The following is a 20,265-nucleotide window of genomic DNA, read 5'->3' as shown; positions in this document are numbered from 1 at the left end:
TGCAGTATTTGCTCTGAGGTTGTGGCATTTTTACACTTTTGTCACTGTTGTTTTTGTTTTTTTTGTTTTAGCAGCTATGGCTGTTTGAAAAATAAATAATAAATAAAGATGACTTGACTTTTATTATTCCACAATTTTCCCTGCCTAATTCCGGCATCTACCTGTCCACCAACCTGTGAGTGTTTTATCTTTCCGCAATAGCCTTTTGCTGGTGTACTTTCTTGTTTGCATTTTTTCTCTGCTCATGTCCTCATGCTCGCTTAGTTAAACTTTTTTTTTGTTTTTTTTGTTCTTAACGTGTGTTGGCTCTGCTTTGGGGTTGTATTCTGGGCACAAGATCATGACAGATTATATAAATCAGGTGGGTTGGAGGATGGAAACATCTAGAACATGTAGGACTGCGGCCCTCAAGGACCAAGATTGGGGAAGTCTGGTTAAGCCAAAGCAAGTGCTGGTGCAGTAATGCAATGGGAGATCAATCCTGTTTAACTCCATTAAATATCCAGTACTGTGTCAACAGAAAATACAAAAATGTTGTCTGGTTGGTCTGCACTTGATAATTTTTTTGCATGCTAGGGATTTGCCAATAATACATGTAAAATTAATTGTAATGATGTCTCTAAATTGATTGCAATTAGAGTTGGGCGGCAAAACAGTAATACAGTATACCGGGGTGTCCAAAAATGGCAATGGTGTAACTTTCAATACCATAAAAACTGCAGCGTATAATGACTTATTATGATATTAAACATAATTTTGCGATAACACGACATTTGTAATTTTTTTTTTTTTTTTAATTAGTAATACTACTATAACAATTAATATTACCTTGAATTGAAATACATCTTTCTTTTTGTTTTGTTCTAATTTTAGGTTTGGAAAAATGTCAGTTCCTCTTAATTTGTACCCACTTTCCTTTTTTTTAATCTGATACGCATGTTCTTTGGTAAAATTTCATGATGGTTTGTATATAATATTTTAAGGCGCTTATACTCCATCAATTCATGAAATGTTAACGTTTTTAGTTGTATAAATATTGGGTTAGTGTGATCTTTGTATCCGCATCTGAAAACAATTTGAATAGCGCGTTTCTGTAGAAGAAAGATGGCTTCGTATGGGTTTTACTAGCACACCCCCACACTTCAATGCAATAGGTCAGGCGGAACAATCAATGAATTATATGCCAATAGCAAAGCATTCGTGTTCAATGATTCTTTAACCTTATGTAAAACAGTTTGGGATACCTTAGATTTAACATATTCTATATGTGTTTTCCATGTTAGATGTTCATCAATAATAATACTTAGAAACTTAACTTAATTAGTCTTTCTATTTCTATTCACTGCACTTTCTATTCAGTGTTGCTTCAACTTCTATATTTCTACAAATAAATATCATAAATCTGGTTTTACTAATATTTATAGAAAGTCTGTTGGCGTTGAACCACTTCATAATATTCTTAAACTCTTTCTCTGTTACCAGCTTGCATTATATATTTTTCCCGGTATAAAATAAAGTGGTGTCAACTGCAAAGATACATTTTAACAATTTCGAAAACAGCTGTAATATCATTCACATGAAGGAGAAAGAGAACTGGCCCCATAATTGATCCCTCAGGCATCCCACAAGTTACACAACTGTGTTTTGATTGTTTACTAATGAATTCAGCAAACTGGTTTCTATTTTTTTAAATAACTGGTGACCCATTGATGTGCGACACTTCTCATACCATATTTGAACAATTTATGCAATTATATTTCATGATCTAAAGTTCCAAATGCTTTTTGTAAATCTACAAAAAACACAAAAGCACTTACTTAAAACATGTTTGTTTGCAACATTGTGATGCTGTAGCAGTTGCTGTCTGTCTTTTAGACGAAGTACCGTAACATCAGAATGTTGATGGCCTTGGCAATAACTGACAATAAAAAAAGATTCAATATTATGCTTCAAACCTTAATCAATATTATGTAAGGGGGATCCAAGGACAACCACATGCAACAAGATGTTCTAATACATGAGGGTAAAACAGTCAGTCAAGATTTCTAATAGATGAGTGCAAATGCAGGCTGAAAGGTGAAAGGGCTGCAAAATGCAATTAAATGTATGTTGTCATCTCTAATATCCATCAGATAGATTGAGGTCAATACCTGGCATTGTAATGGGCAATATTTAGCCACATGCTCGTGTTTTAGTGTGCTAGGACACAGCTTTTTACAAAGTTAGGTGGTGAAATTTTCAAACCACTTGTACATCAAAAGTATGATCATGTAGTATATTCTCGTCAATCCCACAATTCTAATCCTCAGGTTTTTAGTGTTCTTGTGTACACATAGGATACCCCTTCCATTATAGTTAGCTACAGTACTTTTATGATGCACCGGTGTATCATTGAAACCCACAAACTTAAATTAACTCTAAATAAATGTGCATGTCAGACTATTTTTAAAATGTGGAACGAGATAGTAAAATTGGGAGACTAACAATAAATTGGAGGAGAAAAGTTGGCCTCTCCTGTGTTTTCACAAATTCAGATTGCTTTCTGAAATGGAAGTGTGATTAGTACATACATGTGTACTGTAAAGGCATTTGTCAGGGACCTCACTCCAATAAAACAGTATTGTTCTAAGTGATGATAAACTGTCATCACATTTCAAATTTGTACTTGTGACATTGCATGATGCCTTTTTTTTTTTTATCCCTAATGACAGTGATCACTTGTGGTGATCCAGGAATCCCAGCAAACGGGCTTAGATTTGGTGATGACACCACAGTGGGCCACAATGTCACCTATATGTGCCAACTGGGTTTTGTGATGATTGGAGGGGGCCACAATGTCACCAGGACCTGCACCAATAACGGCACGTGGTGTGGTGCTGTTCCAACATGCAAAGGTAAGTTCCACTTACAGTCACATTGCATTGTACAATAAATATGGCTATGAAGGAAAACAATATTTTCTTTAGAAAATACCTGTAGGGTATGGAGAAACAACTTTGATCAACATCGTGTAAGACATGCGTGTTTCTATTTACGGCCGTTTACTTCTTTATCACCCCAACCCATTCGGGACAAATCTACTCAAGATGTCGTTTACTTGTTACTTGTTCCTTGTACCTTGCTTGAAGCCCTCTTGCGTGATTCCACCAAAGTAAAAAAGGATAAAAGTCCCAGATTTGTGTCAATTGCGTCCGAATATGACAGAGCAGAGTGTGGGGAAAAAGACTTGCTTTGAAAAATATCCATACTTCTTGTCATCTTGGGAACCAACTTTTATGCAAAAATGACATCTGGCAAGAAATGTTTATTTCTATTTACGGACGTTAATTGTTTGTTGCCCCCGATCCGTTCGGGACAAAGCCGCTTAACATTGTCATTATTCTTGGTGAAAAGTCAAAATGAAGTTATCGTGGAGCCAAAGAAAGAGAGTCATAGGCTAGGACAGACATGGGTAAACTATATATATGGCCTGCGAGGCTTTTTAATATTTAAGAGATGGTCATTGGTCACCTGTAGAGGTAAACCAGTCTCTGAGGACAAGGCCAACAAAAAGGCATTTCTTTAGTCTTTGATAGGGTTGCAAAAAAACAAAAACGGGTGATGTTCACTACTAACGTACTACCTGGATGAGAGCTATTTTTGCACATTTGAAAGGTGCACAGTGCACAGTTAGTATATCGGGGTGTACATTGGTGTAGAAAGTAGGGTTGTCAAAACAAGTATCGATACTTTTGACAACCCTACTTTCTACATACTAACACGTCATATCCGGATACGATACTACCTTGTCATGGTATCGATACTATGGATACATGATAGCGTTCCTTCAGCGCCCGCAGCGCAGCCTACTCAGCAGACACCCTCCGGTGGCCGGAGAGCCCACACCGCGACTTTGCTTGCTCAGCTACGTTTTAAGATGCTAAGTATGACCAGTGCGGTGGCAGGAGGGCCAAACCAGCCAGTCTTGGTGGACAAGAAAAAGCAAGATGCGTTATTGTTTTGTTATTAGCCATTAGCCGGTTACCGCGGTTAGCAAAATAAAAGCCTTCCAAGTAATGCATTGACGTCAATGCAATTGTGTTATTTGTATTTTAAAAGTGACCCAACCAGCGCGTGGAAGGAGTCGCGGCTCAAGGCAGCCAGCTTGACTCGTCCTTACACAACTGCTGACTTCCAACATCAACACAATGCCATCCCGAAATTATGTTTAATTGCTAATTAAAGACGCTAAGAAACAGCTACTTAATTAGGGTGCCATTGTAACACTGAAGGAAGTCTGCAGAAAAAGCAACAGTCCCTGCATGTGCACACCCTCGGAAGCTTGCACAGTGACTTGTTCCATTTGTTCTGGGTCGTCATCATCATGGGTGCTGACCTGCCTGATAGACGTCCGTTGCTGGAGGTAATTAACACAATTTTAAATTACTTTAAAATGCCGTGATTACTATAGGAAATTAACGCAAAAGAAGGTGCTACGGATGAGGCAAACGACGTAACTCGAGGACTCCCGGGGCACAGTACTAATTTTGATTCAGTAAAGCAATGCACTTACACAAACACTGGGTACTTTTCATTTCTTTGATTTTCTTGTGTCCATTCATTATGGCAGAGGAATGGTGATGTATTTACATCTGCTGTTGCAGACCATAACATTAATTTGTCACAAATCTGATCAGGTTCTGTATGTATGCTCAGTAACACCTATCCTAATGTATTTATCTCTCACATTTAATTTAAATTACCCCATTATCAGGAGCCAAACACAACACCCTATCCAACACATGCTTTGTTGAGTATAACTGAGGCAGCAACTTGGTAACTGTTTCATAGTAACAAGGCTATCATCGTCCTGGCAAACGTTTCTCTTTGTGAGATATGCTTGCTTAACAAACTTTGTGCTACACAAGTTTCTAATCGTCCATGCAAATATTTACTTAAGGTTTCTGACGGCAGACATAGTAAACTATGCATCATTGTGTGATGTATTGCTTAAAGACCAACATTTGCCGCCATGTGTGGTTATGGCGCATCCTACTATTTTAATATGAATTGCAACGACAAAATGGGTTTTACAAGCTTTTACAAAAAACTTTTGGAAGTGATTATAGTGATCCTGGTTGTAATAAAGAGGACTGGTTGGCCATCCATCAAATGTGTTGCGAAAAATGTAAGCTGCTGTATTAATTATGCAATGAAGTGTATCCTTTTGAGAAAAAACAACATAAAAAAAATATATATAAAATGGATACACATAAATATGCTTTGAGTGGGGAGAGTGTGCATTTCAGTTATAGGAACATAGCCTTATTTTTTTGTTGGTACGCATGCTATCAGCACACTTAAGAGTAATATGACTGTGCATGGCTTCATGTGAAGTCATGTTGCTTGCTAATTTCATTATAGCCCAGTATGTAAGCATGCACTTTTTATCATACTACGCTACATGACAAAGTGGCAACGTGCCAGAGTTATTACGAAATGCTCCACACATTATCAAGGTTGAGTGCATGTTGTCCTCTCCTTTCAGTTTCAGCATCATATTGTTATCCTTTTCGAATCGTTTTCCCTAGTGGGTCTTTTTTTCTACCAGGCTCTGTATGATTTCCTGCTTGACAACACACTTGGTTCTGCTCTGCTCCTTCTGTCCTGTCTCCTACTGCCTTCTTTGTTGCCCTTTGGTTTTTCCTTTGTGATGTCAAGTTCTTTTGTATCTACTTCCTCAGTCTGTTGCATTCAGCACGCTTGCATACAAGGACGCAAACATCAGAGGTGTGGACTCATATGGCTTGACAAAATGTTTAAAACACTTTGCAACTCGACTTTAACTTTAACTTGAGCCCTTTGAATTGAAAAGACTTGCTTCTTCCTCCAAAACAAAAAGTTGTTCAAATGTATGTTAATGAACGTTCTATCTAGGGTGTGTGAGTGCGTGCATGTGTGCGACCTGGGCTGGCACAGCATCTAACCAAATTAGACAAAGTGGGGATGGGAATGCTGAAAAGCTGAATGCTATTAGCTGAATGCTAAGATTTGAATGCATGCATATAAATCATTTCAGTGAAATTATAATCCAATTGCTGATATAATAGTCAGTTCGTATCACACCATTGAATGTACTAAAATGTAGTCCAAGCAGGATTTGAACCCAGGTACTCTGTGGTGGCAATTATTATTATTATTATTATTATTATTATTATTATTATTATTATTATTATTATTATTATTATTATTATTATTATGTAGCCGCAAGGTGGCACAAGCCAGTGTCTTCTTGTGCCGGTCCCAAGCCCGGATAAATACAGAGGGTTGTTTCAGGAAGGACGTCTGACGTAAAAACATTGGCCAAATCAAACATGCGAATCAAATATATGACTTCCAGATCGGTCGAGGCGAGGCCCGGGTTAACAACGACCGCCATCGGTGCTAGTGACCTACAGGATGCCGGTGGAAACTGGACTACTGTTGGTCGAAAGAGAGGAGGAAGGTGTGTTTGTAGGAAGAAAGAGAAGAGGAACACCAAGAGTCTAGGACTGAGAGTAGGAACTATGAATGTTGGAACAATGACAGGAAAAGGTAGAGAGCTGGTTGAAATGATGCAGAGGAGGAAGGTGGACATACTATGTGTTCAGGAGACCAGGTGGAAAGGTAGCAAAGCTAGAAGTTTAGGAGCAGGGTACAAGTTGTTCTATCATGGTGTAGATAGGAAGAGTAGGAGTTATCGTGAAGGAGGAGTTTGTTAGGAACGTCCTTGAGGTAAAAAGAGTGTCAGATAGAGTGATGAGCCTGAAGATAGGAATCAAAGGTGTGATGATCAATGTTGTTAGTGGGTATGCGCCACATGTAGGATGTGAGCTGGAGGAGAAGGAGAACTTTTGGTTGGACCTTGATGAAATGATGCAGAGCAGATGACTGGACAACTACAGCAAATGTGATCAGGGAGACAGGTAGGACAGTCCTTGGTGTGTCATCTGGAAGCAAAGGGGATAAGGAGACTTGGTGGAATGAGGAGGTGCAGAACTGGATCCAGAGAAAGAGGTTAGCTAAGAAAAAGTGGGACACTGAGAGGACTGAAGAAAGTAGACAAAAGTACAGGGAAATGCAGTGTAAGGTGAAAGTAGAGGGGGCAAAGGCCAGAAAAGGGATTTAAGATGACTTGTATGCTAGGTTGGACAGTAAGGAGGGAGAGACTGATCTATACAGGTTGGTAAGGCAAAGAGACAGAGATGGGATGGATGTGCAACAGGTTAGGGTAATAAAGGATAGGGATGGAAGTGTGTTGACAGATGCCAATAGTGTGATGGGAAGATGGAAAGAGTACTTTGAAGAGTAGATGAATAGCCGCCTTTCCACCGCAGGAACTTTGGGGTAAATGTACGGGGCCAGCCCCGTATGTGCGTGTCTCCACTGCAGGAGCCTTCTTGACCGGACCACATTTACGGGAACTTAAGGATCGGAGCGGAGGTCCTACTCGAGGATAGGTACTCCGTCGGCCTGATAAACAAGTCCCAATCGGACTCCGGCGCTGATTGGCTAAACCTTGGGCAGGATGTGACGCCATCCAAACGCACCAAAAAAGTGAGTTTTTAAATCTCAGCTGAAGAGGCGCGTGTTACTCAGCAGTGGAAGGAACACATTTTTCTTAAAAAAAAAAAAAAGCACGATAAGTGGACAGATGAGGAAGTGCAGGCCTTGCTTGCCTATTACGGTATGGAGGAAATACAAAGGGTGTTTGACTCATCGCGGCGGAATGAGAAAATATACCAGCAATTATCAGCCCGCCTCGATTCACTTGGAATACACCACACGGCAAAGCAATGCCGCGAAAAAATTAATAAACTGAAACAAGACTATCAAAAGCTCAAAGATCACAACAGCCAGAGCGGTTCTGACCGCAAAATTAACAAGTGGTACAGTCAACTAGATGCCATCCTCGGACACGGACCGTGCAACACAACCAACCCCGCAGCAAGAAAAGACTCAACTCCACAATCTGGGCAGACATCCATGAATGAAACTGTGGAGGAAAGCAGATTCAAGTCCCGGCGAGCTTTTGTCTACAGGTAATAACAGTATTTCACCTTTAGTTCATGTTGTTTTAAGCTTAGCATTGTTGCGAAAGAGGCGAACGTTAGCCTATTGTTAAGTGGCTAGCACGCAGCCTAGTTCGAAGCCCAGCAGCTCAGTTAATTTGTGGGACGAAGACTGGCTTGTTTATTTTGTGCTGAAGATATGGCACATTTCTCATGTTTGCCCATGTTTTCTGTGTTTTTGAGCAACTCTCGGAGACAATGCAAGTTTCGTTTGTGGAATCACCCTCCTGCAGCAATCCTCGGATTAATTTTGGGGAATCCAAACGCAACAGTGAGTATACGACAGTTGAATTGGATATTGGATTTAAAGACTTAACTTGTGATACTTTCCAGTAACTTTTTTGTTCAAATGTTCAAATATGTTCATAATCGTCCAGGGTATACAACACAAGACAGTAATTGTTTAAAAAAATAAAAACATAATGAGCTAGGTTAATGCATCTTTTGTTAATTCAACATGTACATTTGACTTGTAATGTACATTAGCTTATTTTCAAAAAACTTGTGAAGTGTTCCTGATCATCCAGCATACATATATCATGAGAAAGTAATGATGTTTGTTGTATTTAATTTAAATTAATTTGATGTATTTGTATTTTATCTATCTTAGAAACCGCATTGCACAACAAAAAAAACAACAAAAAACACTGCTGGTTAATTTTGTTTTTTGCTGTTCCCTAAAAGACTGCACAAACAAAAAAATATACTTATGTGTTATGATGAGGATTCAATCTGATTATTTCTATTTAATTTTTCTGCAGGAAAGAGAAAAAGGGACTTTGAATTAGAGCTCTTGAAGGAAGTTGAGGATGATATGAAGGAGGCCAGAAAGCAGCGAGAACTTCTCCTTTGTACTCTCAAAGAACAAGATGAACGGGCTGCTGCTGCACAGGAGAGACACTACATGCTACGGAGGCAGGAAGTTCAAGAGTCCAGGAGGCAGTTTCAGCAGGGACTTACTTTTTGGGGGGGGGGCATTATTGGTGTCCTCTTCAATAGGAAACAGCCGATTCTCAACCCCCCACCTCAGACTGAAGACAACTGAAGACCGAGACTGAACTCTTTTTTTTTTTACGTTTAATTGCACACTTTTTACTATTTTGCACATCCTTTTTTCACAGTGTGTATAATTGTGCCTTATTTAAAATTTTCATTTTTGTGTTTTAAAATAAAGACTCTTCAATGCCGACATTTGTTCATGTGTTTAATTGAAATTCAATTCATTTCATTCCTTTGTAAAATAAAAAATACAATATAAAGCAATGAGTAAAGTAAAATAAATGAAAGGCGACAGAAATAATTAAAACTTGTTTTGTCTGCCCCTGATCTACACGAAAAAAAAAGAATGACAGCGAGCAAAAAAGAAGAAGGCATAAAGCAAACGTGAAATATCTATATAGAGTTGCATCTTTCAGCTCTTACATGTGTTTCCAAGCTAAAGTAATTACAGCAATCAAGAAAGCTTATGACAGGGTACCCAGAGAGTAACTGTTGTTTTTATATGAGGATGTCTGGAGCGGCAGAGACGTATGTTCAAGTGGTGCAGGACATGTATGAGGACTGTAAGACAGTGGTGAGGTGTGCTGTAGGAGTGACAGAGAAGTGCAAAGTGGAGGTGGGACTACATCAGGGATCAGCTCTGAGCCCCTTTTTGTTCACTATGGTAATGGACAGAATGACAGACGAGGTTAGACAGGAATCTCCATGGACTATGACGTTTGCAGATGACATTGTGATCTGTAATGAGAGCAGGGAACAGGTGGAGGAGAAGCTAGAGGAAAATACTTTGGAGATAAAGGCTTTGGAGATAACGTCAGAGAGGCCAGATGAGATGGTTAGGACATGTCCAGAGAAGAGATAGTAAGTATATTGGGAGAAGGATGCTGAGTTTCCAAATGCCAGGCAGGAGGTCTAGAGGAAGACCAAAGAGGAGTTTTATGGATGTAGTTAAAGAGGACATGAAGGTAGTTGGTGTGAGAGCAGAGGTTAGATGGAGGCAACTGATTTGCTGTGGCGACCCTTGAAGGGAAAAGCCGAAAGAAAAAGATGATTCTTATTATTATTATTATTATTATTATACAATAATTCAAATTATGTCTAGGCTATTTGGTACTACTGCCAATTACTACAGCAATCAGAATAATAATAAAAATACATAAATACTGGATCTATGGTGATTTGTAGCACATATGTCAACCATAGGTAATTTGTAGTCAGTCCGAGCCAGTCCCTCCAGGCTTTCACGGGCATTTATTATGATTGTTGCGGGTTAAAATAATAATATATGAAAGAAATCACCAATGCTATGAAATATACAGTGCTTAATGCTATCATGGCCAAAATCATTGCAATAACAATGTAGCGATTATTTGGGTCGCCGTAATGGCGAACAAGAAATTTAGACGGTACTGAGGGGAGTTGTAATTTCCTCAGCAACCTCTGGGGGCACCAGAGGTTGACTTTGCATTTGTAGGAGCAAAATAAATGATAAAAATCCTATTATCAAGTATTCATAATCTAAAGTTGCTACTATAGTTAATCATGGAGTCCTTTGCTTTAATAAGAGAATTACTAATCCACACAAATGATTCGGCAGAAATGGAATCTCTAGACAACAAATTTATTTAGTAAACACACACATATATCAAACACAGCCTAACCTATTGATGAAACGTAATTAAAATGTGAATCAAAGATAAAAAGAAAACATGCAACCTAATGAACTAAGATAAAAAGGTAATGAGAAGATGGAAGCGTTTTGACCTGTCAATTCTTTTATATTTGGATCAAAGCATTGCGCCAGTGGTATGGTCAGATTGCAATGAAGGCACACTTACGGACTGGTTCAGGTGCACGAGGGAGAGAGGGACTTGGCGAGTGTCAATCCTCAGTTGAAGACAACTCCATTGAAGGTGATCTGGGCGGTCGGCGCGCGCAGCTGGAATGCTGCATGGGTGTCTCTGGCTGATAGTGATGGGCACACGACTGAGAGGCCGCTGCAGGTCTCCGGTTGGTGGAGAGGTGCGCGGAGGCCGCGGCAGGTCCTTGGATATCAGAGTCCCAGTTGGTGGTGATGTGCTTGCGCGGTTGAGAGCCCGCTGTCAGTTGGTTTGGGTGCTGCGGGGCATCTCGGGCGCATGCCTGGAGCAGAAATGTGTCGCTGGCGTGCAGCGGCTTGGTGCCGAACAGCCGTCGTGGAACCGGGACGGCGGGACGCTGCGTGATTCAGAGAGCTAATCAAACTAAATGTAAAGTAAGACATTTTTTATGCTACTTGCACTATAGAAAAATCCTAACTGTGTTATTCAAAATGTAAATTTGATGTACATTTTACATAATCGTTTTTATTCATGTAAATTTGTTGTTCATAAATGATTCTTCATACACAAATGTCAAAACGTTTTTATGGTGATTGGCAGTGGCATTGCAGACAAACAACAGTTTCATTATATGTGATTTATTGTTTAGCCATTATTTCAAATAATTTTACAATGGATACCCCCCGCCCCCTACACACATATCTACATAGACACCCTCTAACAATTTTGATTAATCCTGATACAAATCTATAAATTGATTATTGCTATTTTTTTCTTTTATCAAATTTAGAAAATACTAATCAGTTAACTTGTACATGTACAATGTAAAATGTGTATGAAATGTATTCATCGGAAACTTCAGGCTTATAAGCCACTGTATTTAACAAACAGGTTGAAGTCTGTTTCATGTTTGAACAGCAATGAAATAAACTATTAAGGCTTAATGTTCCATTAATATAACATTATTCCATGCTTAAAGTGTGAACCCTAACACAACGTAAGACATTTTGTTGAATATTTCCATCAAAAAGTGATGTTTAAAAATCGATATATATTGCTGAATCGATTTTTTTTAAACACCCCTAGTGGATAGTGCAGGCACGTTATCATGTGCCCCTTTTTTTTTGCTTTGATCACCTACTCTCTAAAGGTCACTGGACGCCACTGATGGAGAATGTTTGGTTGACTGGGCAACCAAGGGCACCATTGTGCTATTGCATAATCCAAAGGATGCCCCTAGTTTCCTAGTTGGGGTGCAGGCTGTGGAACACTTCGCACAGCTACCCTGGCATTCGTCCACTCTGCTGCTGAATTATCGTCTTATCGATAAGCCAATTAATGATGCTTTGCGCCGAGTGACTGGATGCCTACGTCCCACACCAACGGACAACTTTTTTTGTATTAGCGGGCATCCAACCATCTGAGCTTCAACGCAAGAGAGCCACGTTGTCTCTAGCTGGCCGTGCACTGGAGTCCGGTCATTTTCTGCATGACCGTCTACTTTCACTCCCTTATGGAGTACATTGGCATCTCAAATCGACACACCCATTTGTGCCTGCTGCACTGGAGTTGTTGGCTGATGTTGGCCAGTCAGGAACCATTGCAGTGCACTGGAGCAATGATAATGACATGTCGAATCGGTAAGTTTACCAAATGAACAATACTGGGCTTTCTCTAAAAAATTTAAAAATAAAAAGGCACCAGTGCAGTACACTGGGTAGACCTTAAATGGATCATGGAGTGGCAGGAAAGTTCTTCCAGGCTTCATGCTTTCATTTCTAACACCAGCACCCCACCTCCAGGCGTCTGTCTTCCCAGATAACCCTAACCCAAATGCAACTTCTTAGATTGTATCATTTCAAAATGAAAGTTTCCTTATGATTAACTCAAACTTTTTGTCGACTTAAAGTTGCATGAAACTTATTTGCAGACAGTTAATAATGTTTTACCATTAATGTAGCCTACGAGTTTAGCTTTCTTCATTGCACAGATGCTTGCACACCGTGCACACATGCACCCACATGGGAGTGTTAAATTGCCCAGCTGTCTCCCTTGTGCACATGCACACCCTAAAGTGAGCACACCTTCACGTCTGCTTGGATTGCAGTGGCTGCTGCAGCGCTGTCAGCTCCTGCTGACCTGTATGCATTAGTCAGCCAGCTAGAGGATCCCTCTGACTCACTCCACTGCTCTCACTTCTGCAAAAGCACTTATTTCTCTCAAGGGGCAAATGAATAAAATGCAGACTAAAGAGCGGAGCCTGATTACTAAATGGGTTCTTTATATTAATTTTGGCATTTCTCCACGTCATGGGTCGTTAGTAAGGAACACAAATTATTATTTTTAATTCCTATCACACGCTTCCTCCATTTCCTTGGCTTATATCAAAAGGCTTTTGAGGACAAAGCAGGTATTTCATTTGATGTCATTCGATATTGAATGTGAAAATATTAATATTATCAGGCAGAATTTCCAGTTGTCTTTTTATGCAGCTGTCTTTTCTTTTGTTTGATTCATCTCAAAGACCCTGTAGTAAATAGATATCAGTGATTTGTTTCAAAATACATTAAATATGTTAAAGATAAGTGCTGAAAACCTGACATAACTATTTAATACTGAATTGTTGATATAGGTCTATAGGTAAGACTGCCTGCCGCATGTGGAGTTTCGTTTTGCAAGTCAGTTTATAGTGTTTGGGAATTTTGCAGACTTTGCTGCGCCAAGCCGGGCGTTACGACAGACAGACCAAGGGCGTTTTCTTTTCCACACCCCCAGCGCAACTGACAATTTGGTGATGGTTGACTTGAAAGTAGAGACCTTATACTAGCTCTGAGCAGGTCTAAGTTGTGACACAGCTGGTGTAACGCAGTGTTGATGGATTTGATCAAGGTGAAAGCAGAAAAGTTCTAAGCTCTGTGGACATGTTTTGTTGATGTCATTATATTTTATTCATAAATATTGGGCTTTACATGTTCAGGATTTTTGGGACCGATCACGATCGCTGATCAGCGAGTTAGAAAAACACCAAAAAGATTTCCGATCACTGATCCGATCATAAGATTGTGCAATATATCTATTTAATCAGCGAGTTTGGGGGAAAAAAAACAATCTCCAATTCAATCAGAAGATGGAGAACTACATTTAGTTAAATAACTTGTATGTTTATTCTACAGTCTATCCGCTGCCATGGCGCAAATCCACGTCTAAATTGACACCCATTGAAATGTATTGGAGGAATAAAATGGTAAATGGACAGTTTTTTTATATAACGCTTTATCTACACCAGCTATGTCCAAAATCCGGTGTGGTCAAATTTTGTTCCCCTATAGCCATGGTGAGCAACGTATAAATACATATGTAGCGATTATTTGGGTTGCCGTAATGGCGAACGAGAAATTTAGACGGTACTGAGGGGAGTTGTAATTTCCTCAGCAACCTCTGGGGGCACCACATTGACTTTGCTTGTTTATAGGAGCAAAATAAGCGATACAAATCCAATTATCAAGTATTCAGAATCTGAAGTTGCTACTTTAGGTAATCATGGAGTTATTTGCTTTAATAAGAGAATTACTAATCCACTCAGTAAACACAAATTATTTGGCAGAAATTGAATTTATAAACAACACATGTATTTAGTAAACACACACATATATCAGTCACAGCCTAACCTATTAACTCTTTGACTGCCAGACGTTTTCAGAAAAGGGATGCCGTCAGTGCCAGCCGATTTAAGCATTTTGACTGATCTTTCAAGGTCCACAGAAAATGTTCTGTTTGGACTATGGAAACACACATACTACCAAATAAAAGATTGAACTTTCATCTTTCATCAGAAAAAAAAGTGCTTTACTTCTATAAAATACTACCACCAAGAATGAAAAAGTGTTTTTTGATAGCAAAATACGTTTATTTACATTCAACAGTGTAACAATTTGACAACAATTTGGCAAACTATTTACAAATGTGTGTAACTGTGGTGCTATTTACAAATATGTGGATGTTTCAACGACAGTTTTTCTTTTTGTGAAACACTCCCCTGCGTGCAAGGAGACGCAACATGATTTGCACAACAGATTAGTTTTACTGCGATTGCCTCTTCGCGTACAGAAGCTACACTTTCTTGCAGGCCGTTTTTTCCGGGGAATAGCAAGTATATACTGCAGTGTGTGTTGCCATAAAGTCTAATATCAGGATATTTGTTACGGTTACATTACGGTGGTGTTACGTCTGGCTTCCTCATGTCCTTCAGTTGCTATACCGGGTGGTAAGAGATGTTCTGATCCATCATATCCACTCCATTCATGGTGGCATCGTAGTCCAGAACCAGTGTCTTCTCCGTGATCAGACTGTACCCGCTCCTCCGATGAATATGCATTGGACTCGGGGTACTCTTCATTGTCCAACCGAAAGTCCGCATGTGCAGCTCCGGCGTTAGCAGCGCTAGCCGGTGATGCTTTATGACGTGAGAATAAAGGCCGCGTCCAACTGTGGCGTCCAGCTGTGGCGTCAACCTCGGGATTCACCATCATCATCATCATCAATGTGCATTGGTCGATGCTTTTCGACAACTCTCCTTCGCCCGATCGAATACCCGGTCGGTTGTGCTGCGCGTTTTCCGGCGTTAGCAGCGCTAGCCGCGCTAGCCGGTGAGGATTACTACGTGATCATAACGGTCGCGTCAAGGCTTCCAACTTTGGCGTCAAGCTCGGAGTCATCATCATCGTCGACATCAATGCGCTTTTTAGTATTGATCGATGCTTTCCGTTTTTGAAAAAAATGCTCAAGCGTGAGCTGCTTGCAACCGGTTGCATCATCAGCCATTGTCTCCTCAACACTCTAGCTCCGCCTCACGTCTTCTATTGACGCCCACGGTGGGCGGGCCACCCAACCTTGTGCAAAGAGTCATCGCTGCCATCTAGGGGCCAAAACGAGTCATTATACTAACTAGATCTGCCTGATACTTTCAGCACAGCTGCCCAAGGCTTTCATCCACCCGTTTCCAAAAAAAAAAAAAAAAAAAAACTCTTTTAACGTCTTCGGCGCCCTTCCGTAGGTTTATACTAAACGTTTTATAACGTTTATGGCGGTCAAAGAGTTAATGAAATGGAATTAAAAAATGTGAATCAAAGATAAAAAAAAACAGGCAACCTAAGATAAAAAGGGAATGAAAAAGGTAGATGGGGAATGGAGATGGAAGCGTTTTGACCTGTCAATCCTTTTATATTTGAATTAAAGCGTTGTGCCAGTGGTATATGGTCAGATTGCAATGAAGGCGCACTTACGGACTGGTTCAGGTGCACGGGAGGGAGAGAGACTCGACGAGCGTCGATTCTGAGTTGAAGAAAACTCCGTTGGAGGTGATCTGGGCGGCCGGCGCACGCGCAGCTGGAATGCTGCACTGGAGTCTCTGGCTGATGGTGATGGCCGCACGACTGAGAGGCCGCTGCAGGTCCTTGAATGGCATAGTCCCAGTTGGTGGTGATGTGCTTGCACGGTTGAGAGGCTGCTGTCAGTTGGTTTGGGTGCTGCGGGGCGTCTCGGTCGCATGCCTGAAACAGAAATGGGTCGCTAGTGTGCAGCGGCTCGGTGCCTAACAGCCGTCGTGGACCCTATCGCCACTATACACAGTGTTAATGGTGCACTGCTTTTCTCTCCTGAGACGCCGGATGATGGACCAGAATTTCCTCGAAGCCGTCCGGAAGTCATTTCCCATGGCCTCACCAAAACTCCTCCCATGTCCGAGTTTTTGCGTCAGTGACCACCAAAGCTGCATTCCGCTTGGCTAGCCGGTACCTGTCAGATAAATAATAAAATAAAATAAAATAAATTAAATAATAAATTAATAATAAAATACAGCAGGCACCATAAAACATTGAAACAATGATGAGTCTCATGCCGAGTCAAACGCCAAAGAACAAAGATGTGTTTTGATAGTGGGTAGAGAGGGGAGCTTGCGTAATATTTAACGGAAGGTCATTCCAAAATCCATGGGGAAAGATTTCTCTAAAATCTCCCGAACTTTCTAGTGAGGAACAGAATTTGCTTCTCCCACTGGTCACTAAATCAGTGGAGGCTGGTGTCTGTGGATCTCACTCTGCTTCATCTATCTTTTTTTCTTTAGTTTTTCCTCTGGTCGCTTGGGGTCTCCCTAATCTGTTGGAATTTAGAGGTTTCTGGGGTTGATGAAAGATTCTGGTTTTGTAACTCTGTCGGTAGTAAGTGGTGTCTGGTTTCATCTTTTTTCCTTTGATCCTTCATCTGGTCTCCTGACAACTTCACGACTCTGGCATAACTCCGAAATATCCGGTTGAGATGAAGGGTATGGAATTATTAATAGGTTTCAGGTGAATTAAAGAGCACAAACTCACACATGCACGCACACACACAAACAAAAAGGAGAGCAATGATGACATGTAGAATCGGTAAGACTGCGGAATGAACAATACTGAGCTCTCAAAAAAAAAAGGCATTATAATATCGCTAAGTTTCATCATTATTCACATTCCTGTTGAAAACAGGCCCTGGCTGATCACTTATGCTACCACATCCTGGCTGTTTTTTGTAATAACTACTATTGCCTTAATCCACCTATTCATGTCAGAAGCTGCATCAAATAAAAATATAAAGCATAAAAAAACATTTAAAAAACAAACAAAAAAACAACATATACATTTTTGGGGAGTCAATGACAAACTATTAAGAAACATATTTACACATTTTTGAATTTGAATTTGAATAGATAGCTTGAAGTGAGCCTTTTGCACTGGTTTAATTTTCTTTTATTTATTTATTTATTTTTTCTTTTATTTATTTTTTTAAGAGCTCAGTATTGTTCATTCGGTAATGTCATCATCATTGCTCTTTTTATTTTATTTTATTTTTTTATTTTGTATGTGGGTGAGTATGTGGCTGTGCGGATGTGCATGTGTGCGTGCGTGCGAGTGTGTGTGTATTTGTTAGTTCACCAAAAACCTATTTAAAAAAATCCCATACCGTTCACCTTAACCGAACACCGCCGTCAGGAGACCCAAGGAAGGACCAAAGAAAAGACAGGAAAGTGAAATCCAGCACCGACCAGACACCACCCACCGGGCCACCAACCAGAGTTCTTCACCAACCCCAGAAACATCTAAATTCCAACAAATCATGGATACCTCAAGAGACCAAAGGAGAGATTGAGGAAAGGAAGGAAGGACAGACGAAGCAGAGTGAGATCCACAGACACCAGCCTCCACCGATTCAATGACCTGAGGAAGAAGCAGATTGTGTCTGAGTTTCGATAGATGCTGGTGTGGTGGATCTGGCATGCATGAAAATCTCAACCAAAGAGGGGAGCCGTCTACCCCTGCCAGGACAGAGCAAGCGCAACCCCTCAGGGGCCCCCAGGCCGCGGCAGCGCCAAAGGACGACCCCCGGGACCCGCCAGGGCCACCGGCCGGAGAGCAAACCCAGGGGCAGGAGCACCCCCCACCCCAACACGGCCCGCACCCCCAACCCAACGCAGCAGGACGGGGCACTGCAGGCCCGCCAGGCACCCCACCGGTCCACAACCCCCGCTCCACCCCGCCATCCACCCCACCCCAACCCAGCCCCAGCTGCCCCCAGGCCCCCAAGCCCCCAGACGAAATAGCAGGCTTTTCTAAATAAAGTAAAATATCATCGGCATATAGATACATTTTATGTTCTGTTACTCCAGAGTGAATTCCTTGAATCCTTCTTTCCTGGCGTATGGCTAATGCAAGCGGTTCAATAAATATTGCAAATAATAAAGGGGACAGTGGGCATCCCTGTCTTGTGCCTCTCTGTAGAGTAAAACTCTGAGATATAATCCCATTAGTAGTAACTGTAGCTTTAGGAGAATCATATAATACTGACACCCAGTGAATAAATGACTTCCCAAAGCCAAATTTATTTAAAACAGCAAAGAGGAAGGACCAGTTAACTTTGTCGAAAGCTTTTTCTGCATCCAATGATATAATAACTGCCTTTTTAGCGTGTCGCTGTGACATGCTAATAAGGTTAAAGAGCCTCCTAATATTATTAGTAGAGTGACAATCTTTAATAAAGCCAGTTTGGTCGCTATGAATGATTGTCGGGATTACTGTTTCTAGTCTAGATGTGAAAGCCTTAGTGATAATTTTAATATCAGTGTTAATTAGTGAAATCGGACGGTAACTTGATGGAAGGGCGGGGTCTTTTTCTGGCTTTAATAAAAGACCCAAACACAGGGAAGCAGGGCAAGGAGGCAGAGGTGTTGTAAAAAATAAAAATAAAGGAATTATTAGACAAAACAAAAGTGAACTCTAAATGGCAAGTGAAAAAAAACATGGGGAGGACAACAAGGCAAAAAGAAATTGAGACAGGAGACTAAATACACACACACACACACACACTAACAACACAAGAAGACACACCTGGGGCAAGACACAAGTGACTGAGGGCACTGATTGGTTGACACGAGGAAGGGCAGGATTACACTTAACAAGACCAGGGGAGACACACAAGGAAAAACAGAACCCAAACATGACAGTACCCCTCCCTCAAGTGACAGCTCCCAGATGTCCCTAAAATAAAAAAGTCCAAAAACAGGGCAGGCGGAAGGGGGCATGGAGGCGGGAACCTGGCCCACCCATCAGGACCAGTCCGGACGGCGTCCCGGACGCGCGGCGCCGGTCAGGAGGACGTCCCGGACGCCACACTGGAGCAGAAGGCGGCTGTGGCAGGGTCCGCGCCGCTCTGGCACGGAAAGCAGAAGGCGGCCGCAGAGGACAGTAGTAAGACGTGCGTCGCCTCTCCACCGTCATGGGCTTGAGGCCGCCATGGAAGAGGCGAAGAGACTTGGCACGGCAGAGACGAGGAGGCCAGGGTCCGCAGCGGCGCAGGCGAGGAGGCCAGGGGCCGCAGCGGCGCAGGCGAGTAGGCCAGGGGCCGCAGCGGAGCAGGCGAGGAGGCCACAGGCGAGGAGACCCGGGATTGAAGCAGAACAGGCGAGGAAACCCGGGGCTGCTGCGGAACAGGCGAAGAGACCCGGGGCTGCAGCGGAACAGGCGAAGAGACCCGGGGTGGAAGCGGCACAGGCGAAGAGACCCGGGGTGGTAGTGGCACAGGCGAAGATGCCCGGGGCGGCAGCGGCACAGGCGAAAAGGTTCGAGACCGAGGCTGCCGTGGAGCCGGGACGGGGACTCGAGGCTGCCGTGGAGCCGGGACGGGGACTCGAGGCTGCCGTGGAGCCGGGACGGGGACTCGAGGCTGCCGTGGAGCCGGGACGGGGACTCGAGGCTGCCGTGGATCCGGGACGGGGACTTGAGGCTGCTGTGGAGCCGGGACGGGGACCACATCAGCCTGCCGCCATTGGG

The 20,265-nt window shown here is 41.9% G+C and overlaps 1 protein-coding gene across 6 annotated transcripts in view; it reads left to right on the top strand.

Moving 5' to 3' along the window:
* Nucleotides 1-20,265, top strand: part of LOC147171791 (CUB and sushi domain-containing protein 3-like) — a 499,351-nt gene that overhangs the window by 416,784 nt on the left and 62,302 nt on the right. For all 6 annotated transcript variants that reach the window (XR_015095358.1, XM_086078287.1, XM_086078288.1 and 3 more), the window contains one exon: nt 2,712-2,894. Coding sequence is in view for 5 of the 6 variants with exons in the window: in XM_086078287.1 (XP_085934413.1) it covers nt 2,712-2,894 (183 nt within the window). In the remaining variant the exon portion in view is untranslated. The remainder of the gene's footprint in view (nt 1-2,711; nt 2,895-20,265) is intronic.

This window comes from Leptonotus elevatus, chromosome 6 (genome assembly GCF_054856555.1).
Source record: "Leptonotus elevatus isolate MCC_2025b chromosome 6, RoL_Lele_1.0, whole genome shotgun sequence".
Lineage (NCBI taxonomy): Eukaryota > Metazoa > Chordata > Actinopteri > Syngnathiformes > Syngnathidae > Leptonotus > Leptonotus elevatus.
The sequence above is the reverse complement of the archived record's forward strand: the minus strand, read 5'-3'. Positions and strand labels throughout refer to the sequence as shown.